This window comes from Anabas testudineus, chromosome 7, assembly GCF_900324465.2.
Source record: "Anabas testudineus chromosome 7, fAnaTes1.2, whole genome shotgun sequence".
Taxonomy (NCBI): domain Eukaryota; kingdom Metazoa; phylum Chordata; class Actinopteri; order Anabantiformes; family Anabantidae; genus Anabas; species Anabas testudineus.
Window position 1 is genome coordinate 19,671,592 of NC_046616.1, and position 24,508 is coordinate 19,696,099.

Sequence of the window (24,508 nt, forward strand, 5' to 3'; positions counted from 1 at the left end):
AGCTTATACAACGTGCACACACAGAACATGGAAGAGAGACGAAGGAGACTGGATGACACACGTCTGGATACTGTAGCATCCTAATCTACTGTTAGGATACTTTACACGCCTCAAACACACTATAATAATAAAATAAAACTAATTCTGTAGCAGAACTATGAGAGACAATAACAATAGGGTTATAGACAAATGGGCTTTCCAAATGGGGTTGTTACATTTGAGATATTTTAATAATAACAATAATAATAATACCAATTAGAGTAATGAGAGTAATAATAACTGGATGTTACTCAATATGACTGTAACTGATTTATTATAAGTAGATGTGTCAGCCCCTCCAGACCTGACCATAGGTGGTAGTTTGTTCTGCATAGTTCCAGTGTAATAAAAGGTTGTTTACTTACCTCAAATTTTATTCCTCTTACACTATTATTCATACATTTTTTTAAATCATATAATGAGCCCCTGTTTATCCAAACAACAAACATGTGGGCTAATTCCAGAGGAGCCCTCTCCAACAACTGGAACAAATAGGATTCAAAGGGTCTACGGCCACTGTTGTGAATCTTTAATGGAAGAATTATTTTATTAGTAGAGACCAACATTAGAGTGTGTGCAAGTGAGCAGGAGACAGAAAGAGAAAATGGGGTTAGGACTACAAATTTAGCATTCTTGAGACAGTAGACACACTTGTTCCTGCAGTAAACCTCATAAGGCAACATCTGAAATAACCTGTATCATTGACCAGCAGATTCAGAAATGGAAATTCAGTGTTTTATAAACCGGGGCATAATGAGTACTGCACAGCCCATTAAAAACAAGACAAAATAAATCAAATAAAAAAAACTAACAGATGGTTTACATTTTCTTAACCTGAGTTATGAAAGACTTTCATTCATGATACAATTTCTTATTTTTTTTAAACTGACAAATTATCAGTAAACATATACTGTAACAGGTTTGCCTGAAGAGAATACAGCACATACCTACTCAGGGGAAAATATGTGGGGAACTTTAGTCTCATATTTTGTATTTCTGAAATACATCAAATCCAGAAGAATGTTGAAATTCAGTCAATTTGTCACAAAAAAGTATGATGGAAAATATGTAAACTACTATATATATGTAGGAACTTGGCTAAACACTGTCAGCAAATTAACCTTCGAAACATGCTGAAATGCCATTAACAAATTAAAATACAACAGCATTTATGCAAAATAGATAATGTCCACAATTAGGAAGAAGTGTGAGGTGGCAGCTTAGTAAGCATGCACGGTACACATAAAACATACTTTAATAAACAGCATGCAATTTCATAACAAATATTAATTTTTAACAAAGGATTAAAGGATGCCTAATGTTCATTATAAACCAATGAATGAATGCAGGTGAATAATAAGAATCAAATATGTATTTAACCATAATGTTATAAAAGCTGGTGACTAGCAAAGTACACTTAAAAAAAATTAACATGTAAAAAAAAAAGATGCCTTTTAGTGAATATGCTAGAGTTACAGCAGAGGGAGCATTCCTCCTGTCCTCTCCTGGATTTCCTAACTTCTCTCTTCTTTCCTCCACGGTCTTTTACTCTTCGGGTGTTTGCCCTGGACCTGCCAGCAGCATCTCAGAAATAGCGCCCTCACTTCCATAGCTTCCCATCAAAGTCTGAAGTGAGGTGGGAGAGGAACATTATATGTCATCAAGTTGTACTGTTTCTTACCTGTGGCTATAAAAATGTAAGGATATCTAGAACTGTTGGTGGATTAGTTTAGTGTCAGCTCACCCTTATTGCAGTCTTTGGTCATATCTCTCTCTTTCACTAGATTGTTTTTGTAGTCTGTGAATTGTAGCAATCAAGCATGTTAAGAAAGCAAAGTACTGTCAGGTGTGTTTCCTGCATTTGTGCGGATGAGTCTCACTGTACCTGAATTTAGAGGTTCTTGGTTAAAGGCATTTAGCTCTGTGCAGTCTAAGGACACTTCACCTCCACTCTTAATGCTTGTCCTGTGCAAAAGAAACAATTTTATGCATAAAACAGGATTTGATTTCATTTAAAAGGAAAAGTGGTATTAAGTTACTTCAAAGTAAAGTTGTAACGTCTTACCGGAGAGATCTAAGTTCGTACTCTAATCCTGGAAATAAAAAAAAAGGAACACACTATCTCAAACGCAATGTCCACAAAGTGTGTAGTGTGGTAGGAAAAATGATGAATATGAGCAAGAGTGAGGGATGAACACATTTTCAGATGAACACACACACATTTACAATACCTCTCTTTTTGCGTCGCCGTGTGAGAACGATGACGGCAACAACGATGAACACCAGCAGTAAGAAAGTTGCCAGGAAGTATCCCAAATGCTGCACAAAATAGGCTCGATGCTCTGGGACAATGACATTCACCACAGGTGGACTGTGCTCCTCATCACGAGTTCCTAAAAAGTAAAGACTGATTTAAAACAGTGTGCTGAATTGTTACAGATAATTAAGTCGTGGTGATAAACTTCTACATAACCAAACGTTTTTATTCCCCTTGAGGCTTCTTGTTTTTCATTTGTGTTCAAAAGCAGACTGAGGGAGAGTAGGGGTTAAATGTCAAAATGCTGTTTGGTTAGCGGTAATGACTTCCAGACCTGATGTCATGCAGCTGTTTTTTTTTTTTTCTCCACATAAAAACACAGACTGACCAGAAAAAAGTGTGAGGACCGAGAAACAGAATTCTGTGATGTGTATTAGTTTTCCATTCAGCACTTTTTGCGTCTTCTCACACAAACACAGAAGTCTAGTTTGTGCTTGTACGGAAAATAAATCTCTGACACTTTCAGCCGGGTTCACTGGTGAACTGTGCAGTCTGACAGGCTGGTCCAAACACTTCACTGTATCTGTGTACGCCCAGTCTCACAGTGGCCTGAACTGTTTGTCTGCACTTTCTAAGTTGACAGTAATTATTAAAATTGACAAGCACAGAAAAAATATAATTAGCTTGGAGAAAATAATAACAACTATGAACTGTCCCATAAACTGTGTGATTCATTTCAGAGTGCTATACCCCAGAATAAACCCTCAGTGCTTTTAGGCAGAGCTGTTGACTCTCCTTGTATTAAAAACGTTGCATAATCACAGAAGTCAGTTCACAAGAAAAATGGACTGTGAAGTAGGCTATATCAAACCTTTTCTCCTGGGTGTTTCTCGTAATTCTTACTTTATGATCGCTCATTAAAGCAGCTCAGTTGGACACTAGCAAAACTAAACACTACTGAGGAACTAATGAGGAAAACATGTAATGTACTATCTTTGATGATGCTTTGAAAACCATCGTAAAAAAAAGTTTTAATCATCCACCCGCCTGGTAATTATCGCCTGTCATTATTTAGCATAGCTAATATGCATGGAAGTGCAAAGGCATGTCCAAGGACATTGCCTGCAGAGCTCAACAGTCACAAACATGCAGCCATGTCCCAGCAGTGGTCCATTTCCATTTTCCTGACAGATTTGACAAGCGTGTACATGTTAACGGCTATTTCACATATGCTGCACAGAGGTTAACCTGCACTGTTTCTCCTGTGGGATATGCACCATTTGCAAATCAATGAAGTGAAGAAAATCCTCTTCATTTTCGGAGATAACGATTTCTACTGTATTGAGCTGCTGGCAGCTCGCAAAACGCTTTCTTCGTAATTAGGAAGAAACAATGTTATTTTCATTCCTGCCACGAATAATTACAGCAATACAGAAACAGGCTCTTATGACATTTGTATTTTCAGATGATTGTTGGTGCCCCGGTGGGCACAAACAAGCAGGGTGAAATCTAACAGACAAGCTCAGCGGCGCGTGAAGAAGAAGTGAATTCCTCGCTGAGGACGTGGGCAGGCTGCCTTCTATCCACATGTGCATTTTTTCACAATATGCTCTACAGGGTTATTAAACCCTGCTGTTTCTTCAAAGGTGAGTGAAGGATCTATAGTCGAATACATGCCTTCATCCCCTCCCCATATTTTACTATTTCATGTCACAGCTGGCCCAGATGTTGAACAGATGTATCTGACTTCCTTTGGGTGCTGGTAAACACGCCTCAACCAGAAGCTGACACACATCGGCAGAGACACAGAGCAGAAACTGGGAGGAAAGAAGGAAAAGCAGACCTCGAGATAACAGTGTAACCAGTCCAGACACATTGTCGGAACGTGGTTGGGAAAATGGAGTCAAATGGAGGAAAGAACACCAGATCTGACCATCTGCTCCCTAAATTACTGGCTGTTGGAGCCTACTCCACTGCTCAGAGCATTTAAAATGTCTCCAGTTGTAAATGAAAAAGCTGTAAATGAAAAAGGAGAATCAGACCACTTCCTCTGCAGACAATTTAAAGCTATTTATTGTAAACAACTTCTTTCTGCAAATACATGACTGTAAAAAGTCCTCTTTTCAATTTGTCATGCTGAATTCAAAATCAACAACTGACAGAAATATTTAGTTTTTTCCTGTCCTACCTCTAACTTCTTCATTGCTTTCTACTATTCTTTCTTTCTTACTTAGCTCACTACATTCCTCCGACCTCCTCCTTCCTCCGTCAGTTCCAAGACAAAAACACAGAGGGCTGAGGACAAATTGGCAAGAAGAGAAGCTGATTTAACTGACCAACTATGCCTATAAATATAACAAAAAAACCCAGGAGCAGTGTTCTCACTCCCTGCACAATTCCACTAAGAAGCCATACGGGGAAAAACATTTACCATTACTGGTGTCTGGAGAACAGCGGTGTCTCACTTGTTGTTTTCAATCCTGAATGACTTACTTGGTTCTGGCCCTTCATTCTGGAAAATCCTGGTTGCTGTAGTGGAGGTGGGTGGAAGCGAAGGTCCCACAGTGAGTCTGAAGATGCGTCTCTCATGCAGACCACAGTAGTGGTGGTGCAGGTGGCAGGAATAAAGGCCTCTGTCAACAGGTTTCAAGTCAGAGATTGTAAGAGAGAAGTCTCCTAATGTAAACGCATCCTCAGCCACTCTCATTTTGCTCTGGGCAAAGAGTGGACCATAATCACGGCGCTCTCCAGAGGCATACAAGTCCACCAAGCGATCAGCCCTATCAGGACGCACTCCAGGGGGCTGGAAGTCCCAGTGAGCCACCTGCTGCTGGTCCTCCTGAAGGCCTTCTCTCCACAACGGGCGCCTGTTCACACACGGCAATACCACTGAGCTGCCCAGCAAGACCACGAAAATAGTCTTCTCTCCATCCCAGTAGCGTTTCTCTTTCCGAGCTGGAAACATAAGAGTGTGAGTGTTTGACATATATCTGGACTCATGGAATAACGTTAGGCTGTGTGATTAGGAGGCCTCACCTGACTTTGTGACATTGAGTTGGACTTGGATGGATTGGTGAATCTGGCAGTAATGATGGTGCAGATTACAAGTATAAACTCCTTTATCAGTTGTTGCCACATCTAAAAAAAAAAAAAAAATAAGAAAAGCATACAAACAACAAGTTATAAATGGGAGGATGTAATGTTTATGGTGACAATGGAAAATGAAGAAGTCTCACTGTTGATGATTAGAGAGAAGTTGCCATCATTGAAAGCAGAATCTGGTACGGAAATGCGTCCCTTGTTGAAGGCATTGTAGACCCTCTGGTGGACTCCAGGAGACATGTCTAGGACTCGCTCTACAGGATACTCAGGGCTGCTGCGGATGTCCCAGTGCACCACCCTTTGACGGTCCTTCAGTCTGTCCTGGGTCCACAGCATGCGGGGGCTGTGGCAGGGGAGGACAGCCTGTGATCCTGCAGGAAGGGTGATGTTCTTGGCCTCGACCACCACACCAAGAGTGCTGCTGCCGCTGCTGCTCTGACCCCATGCTAAAACAACAGATAAACACATGTGTGTATATATATATATATATATTTATGTACTATTCAACATTCATCAGGGATGTGCAGAGGTAAATAAAAATGTCTTACCTTTGGGCAGGAAGAGCACAACAAAAACTGAAACACACAGAAAGATGAATGATTAGAGTTGTATCCTGATGAATGTTTTAACTTCCCGCTGTTGCTAGATTACAGCCTGTTCACAAATAATATTTATAAGATGAGGAAAAATGGCTAAATCAGCTGGAGTTTTTATTTATTTATTTATTTATTTTTTGACCTGGACTCACCCAACAGTCAAATAGTTGGAGCAGATGTGGGTTCAGTGAGAGTGCTGTTTAAAGAATCCGAGGAAAACAGAAGAACTGGTAAAAGGACAAGATTTGAAGTCCCACACAGGAAAACAACAGCAGAAAAAGATGCATGTCAACTGTTTCAACTCTGGAAATGTAATTTGCTGTTTGTGTTTTCCTGCTCTAGAGATAGGAGATTTTTCTACAGAGCAGTTCCTGCTTCTAATGCGGTGCTCCCACAGTGCTTTTTCATCGCCTGTTTACTGAAGGCCCAGTGGAGATGCATGCAGCCAAAACATACAGAGCCTCTATTCATCCCGACTGCTGTTGGCTTGTTGCAAGGCCATGATCCTGAGGGGCTGAAGAACCAGGCTGCTATTGAGCTCACTTTAGTTACACAGCCTGGTGTCAAAAGTCCCAGAACACGACCAAACACCTGTCTACTTATACTGTGCTTGTGAGGCTAGAAGTGCAGCTCCTCCAATGTGGTGCTATTTTTAATGCATGTGAGGATAAATTGAGTATATTAAAAAATAGATGAATAAACATGCAAAGATATTACAGATTTTTAAAGAATTGATAATTGTACCAAATCTTTACACAAGGCCTCAATGAGAGATCATTACTTTTTATATTAAATAGCAATAAAACAAAGTAGTCGAATAAACAAAAAGGAGAATAAAAAGTACAGTATGTTTTAGGAAGAGATATGAAAGATGCAACTGTCTTTGCTAAGCTAATTTCCTGTGGCAGGTTTGGGGCCTGACTATACTCTGTTACTTTGTTTTATATACAGCCTGTCCAAAAGAAAAGTCACCACCTTTAACTAAGCAAATAGGAGCCTCCCATTAGATAATTACTGCATGGATGATTATTTTTCTGCTGGCAACACGTTGTTTGACTCTAACTGATGCAGTGAGTAGCTTCTTATTTCTTAAACAACCATGTCAGAAGACACATCCTGTGGTCGTGGAAAAGATGCTTATCTGTTTTAGATGGCTCAAATTACTGGCATGAATCAAGCAAAGAAAACATCTAAGGAGATTGATTAAACTACTAAAACTGGGTTAAGAACTGTTCAACGGAAGAAGGTCATGTGATCTGATGAGTCCAGATTTATCCTGTTCCTGAGTGATGGGAGCATCAGGGTAAGAAGAGAGTCAGGTGAAGTGATGCATCTATCATACCTAGTGTCTACTGTACAAGTCTGTGGGGGCAGTGCTATGATCTGGGGTTGCTGCAGATGGACAGGTCTAGGTTCAGCAACGTTATGTGACCAAAGAATGAGGTCAGCTGACTACATGAATATACTGAATGACTAGGTTTTTCCATCAATGGACTTTTTTCTTTCCTGATGACGTAGACATATTCCAAAGGTGACAATACCAGGATTTATTGGCTCAAATAGTAAAAGAGTGGTTCAGGGAGCATGACACATCATTTTCACATCTGCGTATCATTTGGTACACACATATTTATTTCTCATCATGGCTGCACATGGTTGATTCACATGATGTGAGCAAAGGCACCAGACATGTGAGAGAGTGTTCATTTAACCACATCCAAACAATATTTCACTGGAGCCTCACTACTGTGCTATTATACAGTGACTTGAGCCCAGCAGTAGATGCCATGAAGTATGCACCAGAATATAATAATACTTCAAGCTAAGGGAAATTATTTCAGCACACACACACACTGGCATCAGAGAGGAGACCTCATGCTGGAAAACTCTGGTGGGTTTTCTATTGAAGGGTATAAACTTTCCTGCAGAAGGTAAAACAAAGTATCTCAGCCCCTGTAATTTTCTCTCATCTCTCCTGCAGACACACATAAACTGGTGATTCACGAGGCTGGTTTAACACTAAAGACTTAACAATGTGCTACTGAATTTCCAGTGATAATAACAGACATTTAGCAAATGCCCTGCAAAATCACTGCCGTCATTTGTAACCCCAGAAATCACACGGAGAATCACTCAACACAATGTCGTCCCTAAGGTAAAACAGAAAATGTTTCATGTGTACGACTAAAACGTAAAGAATGAATCTGTGCAGCATCATCTCTGTGAGTCATGAATGTTGTGTGTGTGTGAAGTTTAGTAACAGCCCCGTCACAGGTTGAGAGTAAATCAAACAAATATGTCCAGTTGCAGACTCAGCTAAACATACAAAGATGCATTCAGAAGTCTGTTGACTGTGGATACAAGTACATTAAGTAACAGCCAAGAAGTAGTTTCAGAAAGTACTAGGATCAATTTACTTTATAGAGGTATACATCTAATTTTTAATTGCCAAATTGCCAATAAACAACAACATAAACATGTTTTTAGAAATGTTTGTGAATCTATGACATAAAAAAAATACTTTCTTTAAAGCTAACATTTATTATATAATAGAAGCCGTCAGAGCCTTTTTTCAGTACTTTGAGTTGAAGCCTGGTTAACAGCTGTTGCAGCTTTGAGTTGCACACAATAAAGGGTCCAAAAAATGTAGGGATATGAGCAAGCCTTGAAGCAACTGAACACATTGTAACCCAGTCGCATTGTAACGTTGTTTTGGTACTTTGATTTTCCATATTGCTTTCTACAGATGCATGTATTATTACATTATATTGCTGTTTCTTATTTAAATAAATAATGTGATGATCTATTAATGCACCTGGTGACAGACCTCCTGTGCCGAATGTGGTGATGTGTTATATCTTCTTTGAAATGTTTTGTGGTGATGCCCATCGATGTCAGAGCTGGAAAGGCATCACCTCACTGTACCTGAACGTCCCATTCTGCTGAGCAAAGCAGAACTCAGTCAAATCACTGCCTGCTCATTTTGACCCCCTCATTTTGACCCTGAATGAGTAGCTACATGTTTATAAGCTCATTTTGTTCAAAACAGCAGTTGCATATATTGTTCATTAAGACAGAGCCCATCATAAACATGGTTAAAGTGGTAATCCCCCACCTCCACGGCGTCCAGACTCAAAGCAGCCCACTCGTGGTGAATCACTCATTACTGACAAATATAATGACTGGCTGCTGGACTGTGCTGACTCCTCTACTCAGACCGCAGTTAACAAGAAACACATTGGGCTGAAGCCATAAAAAATCCCACATAAACATCATGTATCAACAGGCAGAAGCAAGGCAAGAGACACGCTGCCTTCCTGGAAAGCTCAGTTGTCCCATTTTCATAAGTCTGAATATTTCAAAATAAAAGATGTTTACAGAAAGAGTCAACAGAAATGCTGAGTTAGACTTTAGTTTCACATCAGATAGACAGAGCTGGGTTTTTAGAAAGTAAGGCACAATAATATGAACTCAATAACATATATCACATGGGGATAAGATAAAAAAATAAATACATTTATAAATAAATAAATAAATACTTAGTGTCAATAAATTAACATATTCATTCTGCAAAAACTAGTTTCAAATACGTCATAGGTATAGTAAAGTCGAAAATAACAAGAAGAGGAGGCGTAAATTAAGAAATAGATGCATAAACAAAAGTCCTATTCATATACAAAAGGAAGAGGAAACTTGATTTTACCAATAAACACGTGTCACAACTAAAAAGACCTGAGAGGCTTTCTGCTTTTGTTCCCGATGGAAAGGTCTAATCTGGATCCAATTATTGCACAAAGAAACTTTCCTAAAGTTCGTTTTTTTTATCTCCTAAGAGCAAAATAAGTGGAGAACTCACAGTGAAGGAGAATCATAACGAGGCGCATCTTCACAGAACTGTCACAAGCCTGCCAGAGGAGGAGTGCGCAGCAATTGATAAAACACAAAGAGCACTTCAAGTTCAAGTTGATCGAGCAGCAGCTCAGCTGTATTGTGTTGGATTCCTGCAGTCTGCAGCTGCGCATGCTCCTCCTCCAGCTGCCTGTGAAATCCAACACTCCTGCTGCTGCATTCCTCACCAAAAACATGCAATAATCCAGGAATAAACGCTGCTAACTCCTGTAGTCTTCTCAACAATATACCAACATAATAAAACAAAATAAGAAATACCCCAATACTAGCAGAAGTAAATGCTTTACGCAGCAAGTACCAAGTAGGTTACATGCTCTAAAATCTGAAGTATAAAAGTACTCCACCAAGTCAACAAGGTTTTTGCATCGGTATTGATTTTGATGCTACTCGCATTTCAAACGTTTCATTTTATATCATAAGATGCAAATTATTACAAGGAAAATTCATATTTATTCATAGAAGAGATGATCATCAAAGCATCTACGTTACCTGGTGATTTATTGTGGAAGAAAAGCAGCAGCTGGTGAAGGTGATGCCGATTTTTACCACATGCATAAATCAATAATTAGGCAACTTATTAATATTAGTCGGTCATTACATCAACAAAAACTAATATCTACAAATGTATATATCAATCTAGCGGAGTAAAAGTACAATATTTATTTCCAGGGTGAAAGTGCCACATAATCTAAAAGTACTTCAAATTGTACTTAAGTACAATAGTTGTAAAATGTAGTTAGTTACTTGTAGCAAGTCCACAAACTAAGTTGACTTGTAAGAGACATGTAAGTCTTTTATATGACATTTATTGGTCAGTAGTTACACTATTAAAAGTCATTACGTTGCTCTTGTTTTACTTTAGTTCTAAAGTGACCACTGGCAGTGGTAGTTCTGAGGTGACTACAGACGTTACACAACACTGTGATATAAGAGTGAAAAATATAATAAAAAGCCAACAGAACATAACTGCAAACCACGTCTTGGACTTGAAAGAGACAGGTCTTTATTGGATTGATGTACATTTTGTTAACCACAACTGCACGCACTCAATATGTCCTCATCACTGAAAGATGCTTCAGTCATGCTGCAAACCACAGCAAGCAGGTTGATTGTTTCAACAGCAGCTTGTCAAGGATGCAGCGTCGTCCAGGGTAAGGGATGTGGAGTAAACTCTAATTACTGTCAGTGTTTCTCAGACCCTTCTGGCTCGATTCTGTCTAATGAAGATCTTAGGTGTATTCCATCCATCTGGGGCCTTCTTCAGTCCAGCTCGTGTCCAAATCCTCTTCAGATCATCCTCAAATCGTTTCTGCGCAGGAAACAGTCAGTCAAGTCAGTGTATAAATCTATTTATATTCATCTGGCAATAAAAAAACTGTATATGAATAAAGCTAATTACACTGTAAGTAGGGGGGTTCTACATTATTTATAAACTTATATACAGACTTTGTAGCTGCAGTAAAGAATTCATCTGCTAAAAATGAAGATACCTTATCTGATATCTGATTCATTATTATAACCACTGCCTAACTTGACAAAAGAAATTCTCACCTGCTTCTTCCTCTCTCGACCGTCCAACACTCTCCTCCTCAAGAATTTAGTCCTTTTTAGATGCTTCTTGTACTTATGCCGGTTCATCTTCCGCCGTCGGATCTCCAAAACATTTTTACATGTAATTGGTGTGGCTGAACCTTCGCCACCTTCGAAAACAGGGACAGAGACGGATGGCAGCACCTTCTCGTTCAACAGCTCTACATCCTCCTGCAGCTGAGGTGTGGACTCCAACAGGGGAGGCAGGGAGTAGCGCAGGGAGAGCCAGCTCTCCAGAGGACTGACTGATAGTTTGCGTGGCACAAGAGCATCTTCCAATTCTGGCTCAAGCTGGACCCATCGAGGAGGGGATGTGTTGTCTGCTGCTGTTGAGTAGTTTCTCAGTTTCTGGTTTGGTGAAGAGCAGTTAGCAGGAAGAATTGGTCGTACACATGGCTTCAAAAGTTCTCCATGAGACTGAAGAGCACCTAGACATTAAAACAAGTCAGTTTGAAAACCATTACCTACACAAGAAAGGTAGTTTCAGTTTAGATAGCTGCATAAACAGATTCACACTTACATGTTCCTCTACGTAATAGACTGAGACGAGGGACAACCCTTGCAATAAACATTACCAATGGTTATCCAAATAAAATAATCAAGAATGGGTTGACCGGTCACTGGTCCTGTAAGCAAATAAGCAAAATATTGTCTGTTAGTCATTCAAAAAAGTTTTTCTTTTGTGGTGCCATCCATACTATGGATAATTGTATATTTTTAATCAATGATTGGATACATTGTTAAGTGTATATATAGTGTAAATGTACATAAAGAAATATTAACTGCAGAATGCTTACAACGGATGATTATTTCCAATTAAGTTTCTTATTTCTTCAATTTGTTAAATCGTCTTTAGACTTTAGAAAAATAAAAATATCCATTACAATGTCATAGACCACAAGGTGACTTTATTAAACGTCTTGTATTTAATGTAACAATTTAAACCCATACTATTTTTATTACTTTAGATCAAGCAAAACATCAAATTATCACCAAGTTTATGAAAGAAAAATATTATAATATAATATTATAATATAATATAACTCGAAATGAGATGGGAGTGTTCAGCTCGTCTGTCTTGGTATCATAGTAAAGTGAACATCTTCAGGGTATGGACGTGAAGAGCTATCTGAAGCTCTGGGATTTAATAGTTCTTTATTTTCTACAACAAAGCGGCGACATTGAAGGTAGCTTTTCACCGTCAAGCAGAAAAGTACATTTAGCGTTAGATCCCACGACTCGGGGTTAGATACTGGTGACTAGTTAGAATAAAGATATGTCAGGGTCAGGGTTATGCTCAGACTAAGGTAATAGCAGCGTATATCTGGGTAAACAGACTTCACTACTAGCTCTGCGTTGTTGCTAGGTTAGCTAGCTCCGCTTTGGAGCTAACGCTACATTATATGGTTAAAAACGGGCTATTGAGACTAAACTATTATGGTTGAAATTATTTCTTTATTATTATCTTACGACACAAATACGACTCCTATGAGTATTTAATAAACCGACTTACCTAATATTACTTTGACCGGGATTTTAGTTTTCAATGTGACTTCAGAAACCTACGTCTGGTCTGTGCGACACAAGTTTAGTGCACTTCCTGTTTCTTTGAGCGGGCAAAGGTTCCGCAGGAACTGAAAAGAAATAACATATACAATACTACTAATAATAGCAATCCTAGTAATAACAGTTGTACTTATTTATTATTATTTGTTATTCTGCGATTATGAATTTTATTAAATTTAGTTTTAACCAATAAAACTGTATGGACCTAAAGCAACATCCAGCAGACAGTAGTTGAAGGCTCAAATGACTCCACTGGAGGGCACTAACAACCTTAGCAGGCAATGAAATGTTTGCAAATAAACCTTTTCCAGTTCTGTGAAAGAAACCGGTTGGACTGTAAATGGAACTACATGTGGTGACAATTGCACAGTAAATAAAAATACAGGTAAATATGTCTGGGATAATTGACAATATTGACATTAGAGCTTTTTGAGTCTAATAGTTTCTAGTAGAAGGCCTAAAGTTTGTCCATTATGATCCTTTTTTTAAAATAATGTTTATAAGATGACTGAGGCATCTCAGTAGCATGTAAAATTACAGTTATTACTTACTGAAGGATGTACATAATTTACTGTTTGAGCTTTAAGTTATTACTGTTTGTGAAGTACAAACCTTCAATTTGCTAACTGGAACTATTCGCTTTGATTTTTTTATTTTCTTAGATGTGTAATTTACTAATCTCAAATTGCAACAAACATGTCACAGTTGTTATTGTTTTGTGAGCAGACACATTTGTAGAGTGTTATGTTTCAGTTAAGATTTAGTTTTATTTTACTTTTGACTCATTTAAACTCAGTATGTTTCTTTCTTCCATGTGGCATAGTTGTATAATCAGGGAAGCCTCCACTTTTAGATTGCTCCAGTTTCACATATTTGTGGGCAGCCACATCACATTATTTATTCACAGGGACTTTCTGCCTTCGCTTTCATTCATTCAAGGCGCTGGGAAATAGAGCAGATGCAGTATGTGAGCATTTGACAACAGGGAGTTTCACTATGTAGCATCCAGAATACTGTATTTATGTGCAGAAACACAGAAAACTCACAGGATAAATAAAAGGTTATGTTTCCATAAAGTGATGTGATACACAGCAAGAAATAATTTGTACAAGAGACTGCAAAGTTTTCGGGGAATTTATTTACATAAAAACAACAACAACAAAACATTCAGTTCATTGTAGATCCTGCTGGATATTAACTATATGCTTCATTATTTACACATCAGTTTGTGACGGTAAGGCAACTGAAAGGATCAGCAGGATGTACTGTGAGATTTTCCCTTTTCCAGAACAATCTGAATAGATTTTAATAATAATTGTATTTTACAAAACTCTTTCTCTCTCAAAATAATATTTAACTGTAATGATACAAGAAAAAAACACAACAATAAATTGTTAACTTGGCAGTCATTTCGAAGTGTTGGTCAATCCTAGTTGAATCAGTGGCCTATGAATTATATACTATGTACTCCAACTAAATATCTATTTACAAAATCAGTAGTTGTATATGTAGTTATTTCCTTATTGGCAATATAAATATACACTGTTTTATTATAACTGCAATGCGGATTTGCTGCACTGAAAGAGATCTGAATGCTGAAATAGACAAAGCTTTACAGGTGATAACATTGTCATTTACTCCAAAACAGCACATACAGTATAAGCGTACGGCAGGATGCTGAATGTAGTCACCATAGGAATACAGCATAACAAATGTACACTAACAATGCCATTTCAACAGGAATCAAATCAATAAATAGAAACATATATTATAGAGAAAAAAGCAAGCAACTCAAAACATAATTTAGGGACTGGTTTCCACGCCAGCGGACAATTTGGACAAAGCAGTTAAATCAGTCATTGATGAATATATCAACACATTATCAGACAATACAGACAGCGCTGAAGTGTACCTGTTTTATACCATCATTTTTAAGGAACTAGAGTGCCTAACAAGGATTCTGAATATATTAGTTTTAATTATACTCTAATACTGTCATCACATTGATGGCTCCAGAAGGTGTGAGTCAAAGAAGTGAGGTAAAATGATTCTGACGGAAAAAGACATTGCATGTTTAAGTTTTAAGGCCATTTCGCTTCATTTCATTTTCAGATACATCTGTCACGTGACCTGCGTTGTTTTTCTGATCTTGTGGACCTTCAGATACAGTCCTGTTTGGAGTTTACTCAGAAAAAACTCACATTTAACAGCATCCAACGGAAAACATAGTGTCATTTGTGATGCTGAATATTTGGTACTATGTTTACATTAGACAGTTTCTTTGCACCAAAACCTGTGTTGATTTTCTCAAGCAATTATCTTCTGTCTTCCAGCAAAGGTCCTTCTCAAAATATCTACACAAAGAGCTGAATGGCACCGTCTTCACCATGTGTAGCCAGAATATCTTTAACAAGATAAACTAAACCCAAGGAATATCTTTTACTATTAAAGCTATTACATTTGTGGATTAAATGCATGCTTTTGAAACAAAGGTGAGGCAAAAACAAACAAGTAGGCAACAGACGAGTGAAAAGGCAAAGAAAAAAGTGGAGGGAAACACTGTGCAAAAGCTGGCCCCATTTTGTGGGTCATTCTCTCCAGTGACCCTCCAGGTTTGTGCATTTGTGCACCGTGGCCTTCACTGAGCAGCACACTGGCCGGGCTCCACCTGATTTTTCTCTTCTTTCTAATCTTCCTCCTTCTCATCCCTGGTCGTGGCGAACCCCTGCACTTGTCTCATCTCCCAGAAGGATCATCGTGACTTATGGGAATGCTTCAGGAATAAGAAAGATACACAGTCAAACAGTCTTGATATTAGTTTGAGTGTTAGAATGCACCTCCTATTTATATAATGAGTCACACAACTATGAAAGGATATTAGGTCTAGTGTCTAACCTGAAGATGGAAATCCAGGATGCAACCAGGTGGATGAAACTAACAGTTCTGCACACAGAGATGAACAAACAGCAAATATCAGCAGCCACACAACGCAGTAAAACAGCGACGGTACAGTTAGACAGTCTCAGTGCAGCATCTGCTGTATGTGTTACTGGTCAGGTTTACAGAACAATATATAACATTTCAATACAGGGAAGGAGCATGAAGTGAAAGAAGTAACCCAGAGAATTTATATATAGCTGATCCATGAAAAAGATTTCTGTTGACCACTGGGAGGAGCCCACTCACTGATGAGGACTGATGATTGTGTGGTCGTTCCAGCTTGATCCGGACATCTGTCCCCTTTCCTCGTTCAGGTTTACCAGGCCCTGAAGGATGCATTGAATCACATACATTGAGTCACATACAGTATGTCTATCAGAGAATGACTTTGAAATGAGATAGGGTTAGCATTTAATATGGAGCGATTTAAGTCATGAATTGCTGTTCTCTCTTTGTAGATGGAAGATAATGTAGGTAGAACAACAAGAATACAGCAGCTGATTTTTTATGTTGCACCAGACTGTCCACTTCTCTCATCTGCTTTGCTTTTTTACAGCATACTGGCTTCCAATGCTCCACATCACTCACCTGGGGAACTACCGCGACTGGTGTTACTGGTGCTGCTAATGCTGTCCTCCATCCAGGTGCTGTAGGTGAAGGAGTCTCGCTTGTGTGGTGTTCCAGCAGATGACAGGCTCTCCTATGAATGTACAGTAGAGAGACACAGAAAAACACATATGCCTTTTAGAATGAGAGACAAACAATGAGCCTGAAGACAAATGATTGTATTGTCTCACAGGGACATATGAATAAACCACTTACAAGGCCTGTGTCATAGTCCTCTGTCGCCTCCGTTTCGTTCTCCTCCACCACACTGGCAAAGCTGCTAGCGTTGGAGGAGGAGCGGGAGAGGTCATGACCCTCAGGGAAGGATGGGGCCCTGCCACTGAGATAAGAACTACACCCTGGATTAATCACTCTCCAGTACAGCCAATCCTGATTTTATCTCACGTATAAGACATAGTCATTCACCGTGCTGCTGCAGCCGTGGAAAACCCAGCGGTTACACAAACACAGTTAAGACGTCATATAGTATGAATTCTATGGCTGTAACCTGCCTGTCATACACACCTGTTCTTGGTGGTTGTGAGGACCTCTGGAGAACTCTGATTTGATGAGTTGTCAGATTTGGGGTCTTGAGAGACATGACCACTGTCAGGGGTCTTCTGTGTATTTGGGGAGTTGTCTCTACTGCTACATGAGAAATATAAACATATAACAATTGTAATACAATTAAAGTGCATTTACTTTAATTTTTACTTTAAGACAAGAACTGTTTTCTTTCACCTCTTCTCCTGGACTTCTTGAATGTTTTCAATTCCGATGGCGCTGCTTCGCCTGGAGCTGAAAGGACCTGACTTCTTCCTGGTTGGGCTTTTCCCCGGGATGATCAGAGACTAGCAGACGGAGGGAGGAGAGAGAGCCTGAGTCAAATATGAAATACTTTTAACTCTATCTTAAATATGTTTGAGAAATGCCAGTATTTCTAATTTAGTTTTAACCATTCAAATATTTGTTTTTGTTGTCTGCATATAGAAAAACGGTTTTCAGAGACAAATATCATGCTAAACTATCAGACTGATGAGCACTGCTCCCTCTGAGTTGTTAGCATGATGAAAAAAAAAAACAGTTAAAATATGCACTTAGCGGCTTAATGTCAAGACCCGTCTCCACTCTTTCAGCCAGAGCACACTAAGGCTTCAGGGTCTACCACTAGATATTCTGAACGCTTTGTTCATTCAATCTCCCTTTTAAAGCTCCCACATCAAAAAGTTGAATAAGTCTTCTATTCAATATGGCTTCAAAGAGAAAGAGGAGGATTCATTTTTCATAATTCTTCTGTAAAGCAGATTATTGAGTCATCATTATTCATGATGTTTAATGAAATAGGGAGTTAGGCACAGTGGGATTAAAATACACAGAAATGACTGTAGAGGGTAAATACACACTACAGTAATAAAGGTTACTGAAAAATCAACAATTTCGTACAAAGGGGTGAAGTATGACTTTCACTATCTAGTCATTTTGCAGGATTTTACCCTTAGTGATAAGAGGGCATTATGCTAATATGCTATTTGGTAGCAAGTGTGAAATCCCAAAGACTAGAATTACCTATTATAATAGATAAGATGAGACTATTATTAACACATTCATGTGAAAATGTGGAGAAAAATATTTCTGTTGGCTTTTTAATTTTAACCCCCGATCTTAACTGTAACACGTAATGCATGTTACATTAATGCGGTCAAATGTATGGGTGTGGTAAGGTGTTTGGGCATGATGCAGTAGAGCCATGCAGGCAAAAAGGAAGCGAAGGGGAGAAGAGAGTAATTAGAGAGAAGTTAGAATTAGACATGAACCTCTTCTACTGTTCCTATCCCTATGGCACTGCCTCGACGTCCATATTTACTGGGGCTTTTGCCTGGGACAAGCAATGACTGAGCCACACAGGAAGAGGAGAGACAGACAGAGAGAGAGAGAGGTAGAGAGAGCAATGATGACAGACGACAAAAGAAAAGAGGAGGGTAAAGAGGGGGGGGGGAGAGAAAACATGAGATATATACAAATATATATGAGATTTCATGCAGTAAGTCGTGTTGTTCAAACAAAATACAAAGCACGTGTTAACTGGAGAATACAAGTAGAGACATTTTGGCTCCATGGGTGCAACACAGGCAGCTGAATGGGAGAGAGAAATGATGAGCCAGGTATGTGAGCCATGTGCCTGTGAGAGAGAGGATGAAGAAGAGGAAGACATACAGCATGTTATACATTAGGTTTCACATTAAGACTGGGTTATGGACAAAAACTGTCATTTATATTCAGTAATACAACACAGTAATTCATAATAATGGTTAGTTATACTTGAAGGTGATTGCAAAGATCTAGAAATATTAAATGTATGTGCTCAGAATCCTGTTGAGTGCCTAACGCAGAAAAAAATGAAACAAAACAAGTGATCGTGTCCATACAATTCAAGTCATTTCCATAATAAATACCTTACATCACCTTGTAACTACATTACAATTTTACTGCCAAAATATATTCAATAAGATCCATTTGGAAATACAAGGATTTTATCAGATGGCAGAAATAGTCATTTGTTAATTACAATTAAAAACATTGTGTGATCACCAAAAAAGTCTAAGCTAGCATGCACACACAAACACACACACACACGCACGTGGACACAAACAGGACTCAAGCTACATTCATTAAAATTTATGTGAGCACTTATTAAAAAATGCAGATGCATGAGGGATTTAAATAATAGGACCAAAAGTAAAAACGGTAAGTGTGCAAAGCAGCTTTAACCCAGGGGAGAAATCCACCTCGTGTCCTGCGTGTTTTTAAATCTATAAGTGTTCAGTAGCTCCATCTTGTGGTGGCAGACCGTGTGCAACCGTTGCAATGTGAGAGCCAGTTTAAGACCCGGTTCTAAATGCTTCACTCAACCAACTGTGCAGCCCCTTCTCTGTGAGACATTAGTGCAGCAGGCAAGTGAGGGAAGAAGGGCCACGAACTCTAGGAGAGCTGCTGGGAGAGGGAGGCTCGCCTCACTCAAGACCAGGACGAGTGGGACTGTACTTACTATCCCTGGGAATTTGGGGCTCTCTGCAGGGTTGTGGTTAAAGCTGCCACTCAGGCTAGTGGAGACTGTGTGCGGCTTCTTGAAAGCAAGACCCATGGCATCCATAGACTGGCTCCTGCTGCGGATCACTCGCTACAGAGAGAGACGAGGAGGACACACATTCAGATGGCGCTGACCCCTGTGACCCCTCTGCACCGCTGTTTAACGTTACAGGCCGAGAGAAGCCTCGGGGCTGTCCCTGAACACTGACCACTACAAGGCAGAGAGCGCTGGCCTGACGCTAATACTGGCAGACAAGGAAGCAACAGAGAACGCTGCTGAGCTTTAGTGGCCAGAGGGGGGTTCAGATGAGTCATTATGTTTAGATAGGAGGTAAGAGAAGAGAGGGGAAGTAGGAGGGCCAAATGGCTCACAGACCTCTGACCACACCACGCCAGGAGAAGTTGAAAGCCCAGTGCACCTCTTCGCAGGCATAGAGCAGAGTGGAGAGGCAAAAGCAACTAATGGTAAAAGAACCCTACCCAGTCCCTTTCATATAACACATGGCAGCACATGAGAGCATCACATAAATAAGTGAACAGTGACTGAAGAGTGGGGCATGCAGAGGGCACAGCCACACAAAACAGCTAAGAAGCAGGAGGAAGAAAAGCTGGGAAGTCAAGAGTGGTGTGCTGCAGTAGGAAAGAGAAGCAGAGCCTCTCTGCAGTCAGAAGAGCCTACACGTAGACAAAACAATCCAGAAAGACTATCCGAGAGAAGACAATCATTTTCAGAGGAAACAATGGGTACAAACAGGCTAAGCTAAGCATGTCAAACATATTTAACCACTCCTCCCATTGAGACACAAACTATGTTTATGCAAAGATATTGTAGCGTCTTTTCCCCCGAAGCAGAAAGTTGCAGGACGTGAAATCCAGCCTCTCCAGTTACCTTGAAGGACTCAAAGAAGCCCCCTCCTCCCGCACTCCCATTTTCCAATCTGTCCTCCTCTCCTCCAATGCCCATCATGGCCTGGCTGTTCACGTGGAGCTCCTCATACAGGGTCTCCAACAAAGCCGACCGTGTTCGTTCCTTACGTACACACATAAACACAAAAAGGAAGGCAAAGAGAAGAAAAGGAAGCAAAGATGAGTGTGTGTATTCTGGGCTGAGATGTAAAATGACAAATTTCTATTTAAAAACTCACTTCTAATTTGGCAAACTTATCAGCTTTGTAGCAGGCATACTCTGCATTGATGAGTTTAGTAAAGAGGAATTCATGGAAATCAGGACCCTGGGAAGAGAGATGCACAGTGACTGTACTGGAAAATGAATCAAACAGACCACACAGAGATAAACTGCACCGGCTGAAAGATGCAGTACACGTCTAAAAGTTGTTCTTTCTCCTACTTTTTTAAAGACAGCAGGGTTTGGGAGGGCCGGGCCAAAGAAAGGTACGTCATCCCGAGCTGTCACTGACACCTGAGAATAAAGAGCAAGAAGAAGCTGAATCATCACTTATCACAGGAGGCAAAGTAAAAGAGAGAAAGAGGAGAAACAGGTCACCTTGTAAAGAACTTTGTCAGTGCAGGGGTTGACCACTTGGACCACGACGTAGGCATGAAGGAAGTTGGAGGCAATCATGTCGGGTACAAAGGGAGTGTTTTCCTCTTGGAATAGGATGGCCACAATATCGTTCCCTATGTGCCTCTTTCTCTGCAACTGCAACACAACAGCACAAATACTTTACGGTATACTCCTTTAACACCAGTGCTATGAAAAGAGGCTTTTTTCCAACTGAGGGCAGATTATGAATGATGGCATGATGGAATGATTTGTGTTTGTTACGGACGATAAACTTATAATTGCTTTTAATATTGTATGAATATCTCTTATTTACTCATCATATACAGTGTAGGGAGCGCACATAATCCCAAAGAATTGCTTAGTCTTCTTTCCTCTGCGTCACCACGAAACATGAGGCTTTGTGAAACACCACCAGGGAGTGCTGCTTCCTCTGACAGCCTGAGCAAACACTCACTGGCTCAAAGGAAACAAGTGCAGAAACGCTGCTGCTCGGCAGGTTAACCATAATGATATTGCCGCACGCGTGTTTGTAATAAACACAAAAGCAAGCAGTGTGAGTTTGTGCTAATTAATCCGTGTTTGTGTGCATATGTGAGACAGAAGATAATTAAGAGGACAGGAGGCTGCCTGAGCGACGCAGTGCTGCATCTCAGCTTTAAATCACTGCGAGGAGGGACTGGTGCTCACACATGCACACAAAGGCGTGCATTTTAAAGTCATTCATGTTTACTACTGGTGTGTCTTCTTTTTTTGCAAATGTGTGCTGCAGTTGTTTGACATACAGGGGAGGTGCATGCAAAATATAGCACCATGAGTCCCAGAGGGAACCTGTCTGACTGCTTGCTTGTGAATCATGAAAGCCGTGTTAGCCTGGTATTGTATTACAGTACCTGCTGGGTGTCCCCCTCTGTGTAAGGCAGCTTTGTGGACACATGGAACATGACCTCTTTGTTGCGGTAGTTGCAGTAGACAGATTCTGTGCCGGTCTGCCCATGAGTCACGTCCAGCCCTCCACGGAAACTGCAAGCACATAGAGCCGCTTCTAACAGTACATTCGCCATCACATCACTGCAGTAGCATGACGATCACTTCTGTAGCTGGATTGACATCATGTAAAGCGCAGCAGACATCATGTCATGTAATGTATGGTAGTGTTCAAACCACTCCTTACCCTTTAAAGTTGTGCAACTCAATTTTCTCTCCAAGAAACTCCAGGAATTCAACAAAGGCAGGACTCTCTTCACTGTTGCCAAACAGCTCTTCCTCTGATGTCTTTATCCAGCAAAAACAATCATAGACATCAAGGCTTTGAGAATGATTGAAAATTATTTCTACAGTCACAAGTAAAAATCTGTTTGTATGGTAGGTTCTGCTCTGTACTGTGTTACAAATGAAGAAGCATTAATGATGTCTGAAAAACACAGTGACACGTGATAAGATTTGCATAGTAGAGCGCCAGCAATGGCACAATGAGCAGTTTACGTAAGGTTTGTTTTTTCTGCAACAGATTTTTAGAATCAATAAGTAGATGCAGGGAAGTAAAGTGTACCCAGCGTGTGTTTGGCACTCTTATTCAGCCACGCTGCATTGCATTTGAGACAACAGAGGTGGCTTCGATCAATTACAGACGCGGGTGTACCAGATGGTTTGGAGATAGGCCTGTGCACTGATGATCAGCTGTAATTCTGAGCTGATTATCTATTGTCAGTAAAGAGAGTAGTAATGTGAACACAGGAGGCTGTTTCGTTGCAAACAACGCAGCAGAAGAGGCTTGAATTGATTACTGAGTATTTGCATTTGATTTGCTGTATGCAATACACCTCCTGTACTTAACCACTATCCCTTCCATATCCTCACACCACTCGTGACCTGCACCCCGCCTCACACACAGAGTAGACAAGAGAGTGTTGAAGACAACCACAGTGACTGGGCTGGGCTTAAAGCCATAATTAAGACAGAGGAGGACCGAGAGTAGTGCAAATCAGAAATTAGAATGCATAGTACACAATCAATGTCCCTGAATTGAATACAGTGAATATAAAGGACTCCTGTTCTTCTGCAGGACTGTCTGTGTCTAACCTCCTCGAAAATCCAGTTTAATTTGAGGCCTCACAGCTCACCTGTCCAAATTTCTGATAGATGACCCCAAACTTGAAATTGTTGCTTATCACATGTTCATCGAAGGTAACAATAAGTCTTGAAGCCTGTAAATAACAATGATGAATAATGAAAGACGGTTCTTCAAGTCTAGTGTCCATGTGAACAGTGAAACACATTAGACTAGTTGAAAAGTCTTGAAAAGGGTCTACAGTATACAGAAGATGTACATATACAAACCAAACCAGAGCTTACTTTTGGATAAAGGACGGGAAAAAAGCGGTCCACATTGACCTCTTCACAGACAAGCTTGGATTAATAAAAGAGAAAAAGAAATTAGAGACGTGCTGAGACACAGACACAACAGACAAATCTCTGCATAGTAAAGGTGTCGTCCCACCTTGGACATTTGGACCACGTTGGGGAACTCAGTCAGACAGGAAATGGGGATCACATCATGGTAGGTTTTCAGTTTGGTCCTGGTGAAGTTATAAAACAATCAGTGTGGTCTGAAAGCCATATTATGGGATGCAAGATTTCTCAGAACCAATCAGATGAGAACGAGATGATCTGTTATGGACCATTATCAAACCTCCCCACCCTCATCTCTCTTTACCTTCTTCCTCCATCTCCACCCACACGCTGGCCTAAATAGTCCATCTGTTACTCTGCTGTGGAAATGTTGACAGTCTCTCTAGCTTTATGGCTCTTATGATAAGGCCTGTGCTGGAAAGATGTGTTTGCCTAGTCAATACTGAGAATTTCAGAAACAAAAAAGTGGATTATCCTGCATCTGTTTCTTGAGCATGAAAGACATTTTGTTTAAGTCGTCCTTTACCTCGGCTGCTGATGTGCACTACCCCCCCACCCCCCCCCCCCCCCACCCCCACTTAAATTAAATGAAGCAATAATTAACTGCACCCTGCATGCATTTTGTTAATGTTACCTGAGCATTAGACGAAGATGTTCCTGGTCACCAATCACATCGTACTTTATAGAGAACACCAGGTGTCCAAGGGCACTGTCCACTGAATAATAATTAAAGTGTTCCTGAGGACACAGGACAAGACACGTGTGTGAGACATTTGTATGTTGTCCAGTTATAGCCTGTAGTGTTCCAGATCGGATGATCTTTTATGCTGATCAAATTTGTTCTTATTATGTATGTGTAAGAACAGGTGGCAAAGCCTAATG

At 40.0% G+C, this 24,508-nt stretch overlaps 3 protein-coding genes across 12 annotated transcripts in view; all 3 read right to left on the bottom strand.

Annotated features, from left to right (window-relative positions):
- Positions 1-553: 553 nt before the first annotated feature.
- Positions 554-9,972, bottom strand: LOC113166958 (matrix remodeling-associated protein 8-like). Its single transcript, XM_026367238.1, has 10 exons — positions 9,851-9,972; positions 5,947-5,973; positions 5,533-5,844; positions 5,333-5,434; positions 4,790-5,251; positions 2,271-2,432; positions 2,105-2,132; positions 1,925-2,004; positions 1,784-1,837; positions 554-1,665 (listed from the first exon to the last, which is right to left on the bottom strand). The coding sequence occupies exons 1-10, from the start codon at positions 9,876-9,878 to the stop codon at positions 1,640-1,642; spliced, it is 1,281 nt and encodes a 426-aa protein (XP_026223023.1). The 5' UTR covers positions 9,879-9,972; the 3' UTR covers positions 554-1,639.
- Positions 9,973-10,883: 911 nt separating this feature from the next.
- Positions 10,884-13,103, bottom strand: aurkaip1 (aurora kinase A interacting protein 1). Its single transcript, XM_026367258.1, has 4 exons — positions 13,007-13,103; positions 12,014-12,119; positions 11,455-11,921; positions 10,884-11,212 (listed from the first exon to the last, which is right to left on the bottom strand). The coding sequence occupies exons 2-4, from the start codon at positions 12,063-12,065 to the stop codon at positions 11,096-11,098; spliced, it is 636 nt and encodes a 211-aa protein (XP_026223043.1). The 5' UTR covers positions 12,066-12,119; positions 13,007-13,103; the 3' UTR covers positions 10,884-11,095.
- A 1,076-nt stretch (positions 13,104-14,179) lies between these two features.
- The window catches only part of rap1gap (RAP1 GTPase activating protein), a 33,558-nt gene continuing 23,229 nt past the window's right edge, over positions 14,180-24,508 (bottom strand). For 5 of the 10 annotated variants that reach the window (XM_026367181.1, XM_026367179.1, XM_026367178.1 and 2 more), the window contains 19 exons: positions 24,261-24,364; positions 23,715-23,793; positions 23,570-23,623; positions 23,338-23,421; positions 22,389-22,489; positions 22,108-22,237; positions 21,197-21,352; positions 21,041-21,112; positions 20,838-20,924; positions 20,582-20,722; positions 19,652-19,783; positions 18,420-18,497; positions 17,347-17,456; positions 17,131-17,253; positions 16,822-16,957; positions 16,588-16,699; positions 16,246-16,325; positions 15,955-16,002; positions 14,180-15,832 (listed from right to left, as the gene is read on the bottom strand). In XM_026367181.1, the coding sequence (XP_026222966.1) occupies positions 15,994-16,002; positions 16,246-16,325; positions 16,588-16,699; positions 16,822-16,957; positions 17,131-17,253; positions 17,347-17,456; positions 18,420-18,497; positions 19,652-19,783; positions 20,582-20,722; positions 20,838-20,924; positions 21,041-21,112; positions 21,197-21,352; positions 22,108-22,237; positions 22,389-22,489; positions 23,338-23,421; positions 23,570-23,623; positions 23,715-23,793; positions 24,261-24,364 (1,788 nt within the window). In that variant the 3' untranslated portion in view covers positions 14,180-15,832; positions 15,955-15,993. Of the gene's footprint in view, positions 15,833-15,954; positions 16,003-16,245; positions 16,326-16,587; positions 16,700-16,821; positions 16,958-17,130; positions 17,254-17,346; positions 17,457-18,419; positions 18,785-19,651; positions 19,784-20,581; positions 20,723-20,837; positions 20,925-21,040; positions 21,113-21,196; positions 21,353-22,107; positions 22,238-22,388; positions 22,490-23,337; positions 23,422-23,569; positions 23,624-23,714; positions 23,794-24,260; positions 24,365-24,508 lie in introns of those variants that run through there. The other 5 variants (XM_026367180.1, XM_026367186.1, XM_026367183.1 and 2 more) reach the window with 5 other exon arrangements.

Bases quoted from the DNA above. Each gene is read 5' to 3' on its own strand.
- LOC113166958 (XM_026367238.1), bottom strand. From the start codon at position 9,878: ATGCGCCTCGTTATGATTCTCCTTCACT. The intron at 2,133-2,270 runs GTATTGTAAATG...TTTTATTTCCAG, and splicing joins ACGGCGACGCAAAAAGAGAG to GATTAGAGTACGAACTTAGA. The intron at 1,838-1,924 runs GTACAGTGAGAC...TACAATTCACAG, and splicing joins CCAAGAACCTCTAAATTCAG to ACTACAAAAACAATCTAGTG.
- aurkaip1 (XM_026367258.1), bottom strand. From the start codon at position 12,065: ATGTTTATTGCAAGGGTTGTCCCTCGTCTCAGTCTATTACGTAGAGGA. The intron at 11,922-12,013 runs GTAAGTGTGAAT...TTTAATGTCTAG, and splicing joins TCTATTACGTAGAGGAACAT to GTGCTCTTCAGTCTCATGGA. The intron at 11,213-11,454 runs GTGAGAATTTCT...TTTCCTGCGCAG, and splicing joins GTCGAGAGAGGAAGAAGCAG to AAACGATTTGAGGATGATCT.